The sequence below is a fragment of the Hevea brasiliensis genome, chromosome 1 (assembly GCF_030052815.1).
Source record: "Hevea brasiliensis isolate MT/VB/25A 57/8 chromosome 1, ASM3005281v1, whole genome shotgun sequence".
NCBI lineage: Eukaryota > Viridiplantae > Streptophyta > Magnoliopsida > Malpighiales > Euphorbiaceae > Hevea > Hevea brasiliensis.
This window is the reverse complement of record NC_079493.1, coordinates 112,003,966-112,014,169: the sequence shown is the minus strand read 5'-3', so window position 1 is coordinate 112,014,169 and position 10,204 is coordinate 112,003,966. Positions and strand designations below refer to the sequence as shown.

General features: G+C 31.6%; 1 protein-coding gene across 1 annotated transcript; it reads right to left on the bottom strand.

Annotated features, from left to right (window-relative positions):
* Window positions 1–430: 430 nt before the first annotated feature.
* Window positions 431–5,160, bottom strand: LOC110636656 (long chain base biosynthesis protein 2a). The gene is made up of 12 exons (XM_021786449.2): window positions 4,960–5,160; window positions 4,819–4,884; window positions 4,291–4,379; window positions 4,022–4,167; window positions 3,818–3,942; window positions 3,634–3,727; window positions 3,253–3,416; window positions 2,569–2,730; window positions 2,093–2,219; window positions 1,809–1,975; window positions 1,609–1,716; window positions 431–878 (listed from the first exon to the last, which is right to left on the bottom strand). The coding sequence occupies exons 1-12, from the start codon at window positions 5,083–5,085 to the stop codon at window positions 783–785; spliced, it is 1,470 nt and encodes a 489-aa protein (XP_021642141.2). The 5' UTR covers window positions 5,086–5,160; the 3' UTR covers window positions 431–782.
* Window positions 5,161–10,204: the final 5,044 nt, after the last annotated feature.

Genomic DNA, 10,204 nt, shown 5'->3' with positions numbered 1-10,204 from the left:
AAATCAAATTAAGACTTTTTATTTTATAAAAAATATTTTTTACATTTAAGGTGCTACAAGCAATATCTTAAAAACTAAATTATTTTTTTAAATATTAATAATTTTATTACAATATAAAAACACATGACAATGTGACATTAGCTTAAGTTATAACTAAATAATAAAAAATATTTTTATAAATAAATTATTTTGCACAAATCAAATGGAGCGCAATAATAATTTTCAATTTGACAATAACATTTCTCTCAAGGAAACAAAGTCGAAGGTGACAGAAAAATTAGATCATCGAACAGCTTGAAATAGCTTGTGAAGAATTCCTATCCACACGTCATAAAATCTGTTATCTGGGCGTTCTACCAATCACTCGAAAAAATCAACCGAACTTAAAAGATAACAGGTAACTGACAATCCACATAATGGAGGGGGGAAATAGAAGAATCTAGTCCAAGAACTTTCAGCATATGTTAAGGAAACAACTTCCATCGGAAAAATAGTGTAGAAGGGTAAAACTAAATATGTACAAAAGGGGACAAAACCAAAGGACAAACACAGGTTTGCAGTCAGCAGAGTCTCATGGTTTGCATGAGCATGTAAGCAACACTCAGGATATACGCTTACAATGCAAATATAACATACTACATGGTAGGACCCGTATATAGGTGGTGACACAGCAGGACAACCGCCAGTTTTTTTTCTTACCCAAAAAAATTATATTGCAACATACTTGATCCAGTTCTGCTCACGACAACCACATGATCCAAGTAAAATAAGAAAATACTTGCTCAATCAAGCTTCACTATCTTATCTTCTTCCTGCTGCTTGTCTGGCTCTGCAGGGAAGTATTTTATACCCACAAGATCACCTACTTGGTCAAAAACCTGAAATAACAAATAAACTCTGAGATTTTTATGGTCTAGAGACACTGTGAGGGAAAGAAACATCACATTAAAACACTTTACTACCATCAGCTTGCCAGTCGGAGTAATTGTGTATACCTCAAAGAAACAAACTAATGCATATCTTGAATTACTCTCATTATCGGGTAAAGGTGTGACCACAATGGTGTGCTTTTCGCACTCAAAATTTTTTAAATGCCTACCTTTTTGTTGGACTAAATGGATAAATCACCCACACTTTCTATCTCAATCAATCATACCATATGAGTTCTCACTAAAATGAGAAGTGTTGATAACTTAGTAATTTTATTAAGCATAAAAGCAGAATGGAGTGTATTTGAGAATTTTAAAGTGGGACAACCACACCCCACACACAATAGTGCACTGTATGTTGGTTAGTCAACTACATTCAATATCCCGATAGTCACCTCACATGTAGAGCACCAACAAGCATCTACATTTCTCACAACCTGACAACTCTGACTTTGAGCTTGTGCACAGACACATCCACGCGTGTTTGTGTTTGTGTTTGTGTGTGTGAGAATGGGAGAGACAGAGTGAGTTTGTCTCACATACACAAATGGAAACCAACCATTCCAAATAGCTTGTGCAGAAATGCCATAATCAACACTGATCAGAGGGTCTCTAAGCATAAATACTGAAATGAATCCATGGACAGCCAAAAACTGAGGTGATCAGATATTAGACTTACTTTCAATGCTTTAACCAGGTCTTCCTTGGTATGAGAAGCAGATATACACACACGTACCCTAGCCAACAATAGTGGGGTTGCTGGGAAAGCCACCATCACAACTGCAACCTGTAACAGCACCAAAGATAATAAACATGAAAAACATGCGAAAAATCACTAATGGGGTGCAATTCAAGGTTACAGTATCAACAGATACACACATTCTGCTTCAGGCACTCCCTTGAGAAGGCAGGAATTTTAGCTGGATTGTAAAGCATAATTGGCACTACAGGAGAGTCATCGTCTCCAATAACCTCAAACCCCATTTTTTGCAATTCTGACCTAAAAAAGTTGCTGTTCTCACGGATTTGTGCAAGCTTCTGGGGACCTACATGAAAAAAACAGTACTTCAAATCCCAAGTAAATTAAGGAGATACTATTCGCCAATCTAAGGTATCCACTCTGCAACTTTTAAACCGAGCAAAATATAAGCAGTCATCCAAACCTCTATTGGAACCATCCTTCCCAAGAATAACCTTTATGGAAGATTTTACTTGTTCTGCAGCTGGCGGTGAGATTGATGTTGCATATAGGTGAGCTGGGCATGTATACTTCAAGTATTGAATAAGCTCCTGCAGGTACAATGGAACTTTTTCAAACATTAAATGCAAACAGAATATAATATTTCCGACACACCTAAATAATGACATTTTCTAGTGAAAACAATTGATAATACATCAAGCCAATTTTATAAATTCATTATGATTTCAGATAGTGCAGTCCGGAATATCTTCAAGCATAAGCAATTTCACCCATTTGTTATCAATTCACTTGATTTACTTTCATTCATGTACATTTGTAATTCGACCTAAGCCTACAGATTTGAATCGCTGGAATGGGGAATCAACTCGAATCTTACAATTCGAATTGAGAATTGTAAAATTCTAACAACGCTGCAAATGAGACACCAAAATAATAAACCTTTGATCCAGCGATATATCCACCACATGATCCAAATGATTTAGTAAAAGTTCCCATCATGATGTCCACATCAGCAGTATCCACTCCTAGGAGCTCACAGACGCCTTTTCCTGTTTTCCCTACTGCTCCAATGCTATGGGCCTCATCCAAGTAAATATAAGCCTGTAACACATCATTTAATTGAAGTGAATGGAAAAGGAGAAGGGGGTGGTTGGGTTGTGGTGGGTGGATGGTGTTGTAAGAAAAAAAAACACTATTATTCCTTATGATTTATTGGAGATCGTTAAACAACCAGTGTGAAAAGCTTTCTTCAATCATAATAGTGAGACATGATGATTACATAAACAATTTTTGCATTGGAAAACAAAGTGGAAACATTTTGCTATTTTGTGCATGCAGTCTTTTTCTTCAGCTTTGAGAGGCCATTGACCAAATGTCATACTGGCCACTTTTTATTAGATCAAGCTACCAAAACAAATTGCTTAATCTATGAAACAATCAACCTAGCATTAAGTCGCAGACAGTACAAAAATAGCCAAGGCTCATCAGAAGCCAAGTAAGGAGCACCTTACATATATGGCAGAATAAATTCCCAAAACAAATGTTGCAAAATTGTTGAATCTAATTGACCAGCACATGGATCATAAGCTGGTATTAAAATGACAGAAACTACGTTGAGAGTACCTTATATTTTTTGCAGATCGCAATAATCTCAGGAAGCTTGCAAAGATCCCCTTCCATGCTGTATATCCCCTCCACAATTACCATTATTTTCTTCCAAGGTCTGTGAGTCCTAGGTTGTCCCTCTGCAAGTTGTTCTCTCAAGACTTCCTCCAAATGAGAGGGTGCTATAAATAACAAAGTAGTTCAGAAACAGAAACACTAGTGGGAAATGCAATTCAGACAGTATTATTTGCACTTAAATGGAGCAAGTACCACGCGAACAAACTATGAGGAATCCACAGATAAGGGAAACCAAAAGGCTAAAAGTTCTACAGAACAGCCATGCAGATGGACTTTGATTAACTTGACAACTGATGACCTGGTAAAATTAGTAAAACTCACTATTATGTTGGAAAACACGAATAGTAGCTCCAGACCCACGTGCACCATTTACAATAGAGTTGTGGTTCAAGGAGTCACTGATAATCAAACCACCCTGTAATGGATAATACAGACAATCAAAAGTCAGGTGCAATAACTGAGCAAAATGATTCTATAAAGCATTCCAAGTGACCATCATATCAACCTTCCCAATCAGGACTGGAAGGATAGCAGAGTTTGTAACATAGCCCATTCCAAAAACTATAGCCGCTGGTTTTCCAACAAAGTCGGCAACACACTTCTCCAATTCATTATGCAATGCCGTTGTGCCTGTGAGGAAACTCATTTAGCAAAACCTTGGAGTAGAGAAGTACTGAAGCAATAGTATTTTGCTAAGTTACAAACTTACCCGCATCCACCCGGCTACTACAAGTGCTAGGAGAATATTTCCTTAATGACTCAATTACTCGAGGAGTGCAATACTCATCTGCTGCAGCAAATCCCAGATAGTTGTATGACCCCAAGTTAAGGCATCTACTAATATTTGTGGTTCGTCTGTGTCAGGGGCAATCATTTGCACAGATTCTCAATATCCAATAACTTTACAGACAAAATCAGGTTAAAATAAATCACCAAGCTAAAATAATTTAAACCTTTAATAAAAATGGAGAATCATACTTTAGTGTCTTATTATTGTCATTTGAGTAACGCTCAACCACATCAAACCAAGCGTCAGGAGCACTAGTAATCGGTCTCCCAAAACAATCCTATCAAACATCAAACCAAGCAACAGAAGCACTAGCTATCAGTCTCCCAAAAAAAAAAAAAAAAATCCCATCAAACATCAAACCAATCAGCAGTAGCACTAGCTGTTAACCTCCCAAAGACGAATCCTATCAATCAAAACATCCAATAACTGTGTGTAAAGCAATCACCATGAACCATTAAAACGTGTTCCAGCATTTCCTGCGTTTTGATTATACAAATACCAAATCTAGAGACACTTAGCTCGACAGGGTATTGCACTCCAGTGCAACATATAAAGATTCTGGACTGTCCACTAATACATAAAAAAATCAAAACATAAGCGTGAAAACCTATAGCAAGTTCAAACGAACTTCATCAATTAAATGAAACCCATCAATAACAGGAAACATAGTAATAGCGACTGAAAAAAAGAACTAACTTGTACACATGATTAGATACCTGAATACGGAGATACAAACGGCGTACATAGAAATCTTCATGTGCCACACATATTGGAGCATAACCCTGCTTAAAATGAAAAATTAAAACAGAATCAAATCATTAACAAGCAAATAAAACTCACTTAGGATTAGAACAGACCTGAAGATTGTTAGAGCCACTCCAGTCGAGAATTTTGCGAAAGAAATCTCTGATTTGACCAAAAGCAAACAATAATCCATAGCTAAAGTACGTTGTTAACGCTGCTAAGTAGGGAATTGCAATCATTTTTTTTTTTTGGTATAAAGTCCGTTTTTTTTTTTTTTCTGCTTTATCCAATTTCACTCTGTATCGTCAATCAATCAAAGGAGGCCGTAGAAATAGAGTGCATATCTGAAATGGACTATTATTATTATTATTTTTTATTATTATTTTTTTTTTCTGTAGTTGAGGAAAGAGCGAGGTACGTTTTGAAGCAGATTTGAAACGGTTGAAAACGAGTTAGGACTGGGGAGTTGGGTTTTGGGTTGTGGATCCGGATCCGGATTCGGGTTAATTTTTACTAAAATAAAAATAAATAAGAATGATTACTTTTGTGTGTATAAAAATTTATTTTTTTTATTTTTATTTTCATAAATTAAAGAATTTAATTCTCATGATTATCTTATTAAAAGTTTTGCTCAATCTTATCAATAAGTACATTGGGATGTTTCTATTTTTATAATGTTATATTATTAATTAAAATATAAAAAATAATATTTTATACTTTAAATAATTAAGTAAAAATAAAAATGATAATTACAATTATAATAATTAAAAAATTATAGTAATTAAAATATGTTTATCAAATAATTAATTCAAAATAAAAATATAATAGTTATAATAATGAAAATAATTGTAATTATAATTAAAATAATTATAGTAATTATAATATTTTTATATTTCAAATAATTATTTAAAAATTATAATTATAATTATAAAAATTATAGTAATTAAAATAATTATAATAACTACAATAATTATAATTATAATTATAATTAAAATAATCTTAATAATTAAAATAGTTAATTAACATGAAACTAAAATTAAAATAATTATAACAATAATTAAAATATAAAAATGTTATTTTTATATTTATTTTTATATTTCATATAAAAAATTAAAATTAAATAATAATTATAATTAATTATACCTAATTAGAATTAGAATCAAACATAGTAAAAATATAATTTTTATATTTTTATATAATTAATTAAAATACAAAATTTTGAATATAATTAACTATAATTATTTAAAGTAAATTGAAATTTATAATTAATTCAAATTAAAAAATATAAAAAAATATTATTTTTATATTCTCATATAATAATTAAATTAAAAAGTAAAAATATAAAAATTAATTTTAAATTGATTTTTATTCAAATACAAAATAAGTTTAATTCTGATTCTACTACTTACATTTACAAATAAAAACTCAGAAAAAGAATGTAATTCCAATCCTATAATAAACTAAACATAAATAAAAATTTATCATTTCATTTTCAATTCTACTTGATTTTGATTCTAGTGTGCAAACTAAACGAACCCTAAATATGATATGTCTAGTGTTAACAATGGATAAGATATTTTCATATAACAAATGTAATCAAATCCTATTTAGTCAAATTTGAATGGTATATAATTAAGTTTGAAATGAATTCAAATTTAAAATATAATACTTATATTGATTTCTTTTTTTTAAGTTGCATGCCTATTATTCATATTCATTTGTATAAATAATTAATTAAATATAAAAAATATATATTTTATAATAATATTTATAAATTTTTATTTATTATATTTCAAATAAATTATATATATATATATATATTATAAAGTTAAAGCATACAAATAAACTCACAAAATCATATTACGTATTTAATAAAATACTTTAGAATTTTTTTATTGCAACTGTCATTAACATCTGTTAATATGAATACTATTTGACAAAAAAAATGCCACTATTCAAACTAATTTTATTTAAAATAAAATAGTCAGAATTTAAATAATGTAAAATATTTAAATTTTCATTTTAAATAACTTTTTATTTTTTTAATTATTAATTATAAAAAATATTTAAAATTTTAAAAATAAAAAATATTTATTAAAAATATAAAATGGTTCATTTACATAACCATTCAAAAATATCTTTAAATAAAAAATATTAAAAAAAATTTCTTTTAATTATAAAAAATAATTGATAAATTTATAATTTTTTAATTTAATATACCAATAATATAATAGATGAAATTGCAAACTGATAAAACAAACCTAATTTTAATATACTCATAATATAATAATTTTATTTACTGGCTAGAGCCCCTAAACCTGAGTTAAACATAATTGTCACGATCCAATCATGGGCCAGATCGGCACTAAAACCTGAGCCAGCCTAAAGCCTCCGAGGCTCGTAGTAAGCTTAACTATTCCTTAACCCAATCTTAAGACTCATATTGAGTCTAATTTCAAGAAATCAATTAGACAGAGTCCTGTCATAACATGGACTATCCAACGGAGAGTTTTTGACTCACCCGACCTGTAAGGATAATATATATAACAATTTGGGGAGCTCAGCTCACCCTCAACATACTCATAACAATATTATTTTAAATAGGAGCTCAGCTCCCTCATTCAACCCAATGATCATTCACGCAAACTTATATATCATGCTTACAATTCCAGTTAATACATACATAACAAATCCAAATGAGTACATCACTAATAATAACAATACATGCGGAGTTCTAAAACAGAATAAGAGAATAAAATACAATTAAATGCCGACAATAAGCCTGCGAGAAGAGAGCAGGTTAAACTCAATAAAGGGCCTCCTGTATCCTAGAAAAATAGGTGAACAAGAGTGAGCGTTCGACTCAGAGAGTAAAATACTGATTTCAAGTACAATTTCTATAGCCATCTAAGGGCAATGTATCCTAAAGAGTAGAATGTAACACCTTCATAATTTTCATACAAATCACATCCTAAACAACAAAAAGGTAATTTAGATTACTCACACACCCATATAGTATTCAAACAGTACATATATGGGAGCTAATCTCTGATACAGCTCTCTTAATCCAACCTCTGCCAGCGAGTATATCTCAAGCTGGATTTTTTCTTAATAGACCAAATGCGGGGGCCAGTGAAATCATCTCGAGTCGTGCCTACCTTGACTTATCCATAAAAGGATCGGGTTCTAGCGAGTCAAGATCCAGCCACGTCTACCTGTCCTGTCTATATCCAATACCACACACCACACGCACACTGCTCCAAATTACCATAAAACAATATCCATAGCATTTCATCAATTAAGAATGCAATATAAAATGTGCCTAGTGTTCAACTACATAGATATATATTTATAAGTGATGCATGGGCATGCCTGAATATATAATAATATTGAAATTATAATTAAAATCAATATTTTACTCACTAATGTGAACCGAGGTCACTGTGGTGGCTGGGCAGAGGAGGAAGGTTATCCTGGCTCACCTGACAATTACATTACAATTATTTAATACAATTGACTCAATACAAGCTTAAAAAGAACCAAAGACACCTTAAGTTATGCCAAAAATCTTACAAAGTTTTTCCTATACCTCGGACCTTTTCAACCTGCAAAATAATTCAAATAATACTTATAAATCACATATTCCATATCCACATCTCATCAACATCATATGGCCCCTCCTGGGCCCGTCAAACCAGTCAAAAATTATATAACTATACATAAAATAATTATTTTAAAATTTGGGGTGTTACATAATAATACTCATGCGGTGCTAAGATACCACAAGCCAGCATGGCCAAACAAATCTCAAGACTTTGCCCTTTTGTATTATTATACAGAACTAGATTTAGAGGACCGTAACAATGGATCAATAGACTAGCATTTTCTGATACACAGGATCCACTAAGAGTTGTAAGTGTAGAGCATACTTATGCCTTAGTAAAGGATGATATAAATAAGATAGAATTCTTAACTTTCAGGAGAGGGAGAGAAATTTAGAAAGCCATAAAATAATATAAGAAAGCTGGAATGTTATTGCTTGATAACTCTTGCTCCAAATGAAACCCAAGCTCCCTTTTTATAGGAGGAGAGCTGGAATAACTTTTTATATAAACACATGTCTACCTAATAGTTAGGTGGAGACATCTAACAAGATAAAAACTAGTTAGATAGGCACATTACTTATGCCTAACTAGGTCATACATAAAGACAAATGACTCATTTGACTAGAATTAATTATACAAAGGACTTATCTAACTAAAATTAATTTTACAGATACATATTTTTCTAGCTTCAAAGAGACAGTCTGCTAAGGGCATCTATCACAGGTTACATACTGTGAAGCTTGTGTCAGAATAGTTTACAAGCTTCATTTCGAATTTTTTGGGTGTCTTTTGGTTCTGTCTGGAAGAGTTCTTTTCTAGAAGGAATTCTGACTGGGACTCAAATTATTATTGTAATAATCTAAGTTATCAGAATCAATGTCCTTGCCATAAAAATCTCTTTTCCATGAGCTTCCAGGTTTATCAAAGGGTTTGGTGTCGGTGTCCATATCTATTGGATCCGGTGAATCTTGCCAAATCTCTGAACTGTAGTCCGAAACTGCTTCAGGTTTTGCTTTCGGACCTATAGAGGTTGATTCCAAAATTTGAGCGTTAGGCCTGAAGTGGTTGAGTTCATGTAGATAGACTGTAATTTTTTTTCCTGAGGATGGTAGAGGTGTCTTTTGTGGTGACAGACTTGAAATAAGTCAGGTATTCATATACTGAATTTTCAGTCCAGAGTATCTCTTCAGGGTTTCTAAAAAAAGGTCGATGCATGATAAACAGTAAGCAGAATTCCTTACCATCGTCTGATGATCTATGCCATAGACCACAGTGATTGATGATTTTTTTTAGACCATTGCACCATTGAGGAACTGGCTGAAACCATTTAAGAAAGTTCTAGATAATTTTTTTCTGATTGCTCCCGTCATTTAGGAAATAGTATATGGATATGGTGGGAACTTCAAAATCAACGGCATAGAGAGTAATCGTGCACCATAAGAACCATTTTTCTTCAAGGAGCAGGTCCTCTGAGGGACTAAAATAGTAAACTGTGAGGAATTGAGCGTCTGGACAGAACTGAATCTAGTTGTCTTTATGTTGTATAAGGACATTGGATAGGTTTTGAAAATGGAACAGATGGTTTTTTATAACAATAATTATAATATAAAACTGTTATTTTTATATTTCATATAAAAAATTAAAATTAAATTATAATTATCATTTATTATACCTAATTAGAATGAAAAATAGTAAAAATATAATTTTTATATAATTAATTAAAATAAATTTTTTTTGAATATAATTAACTATA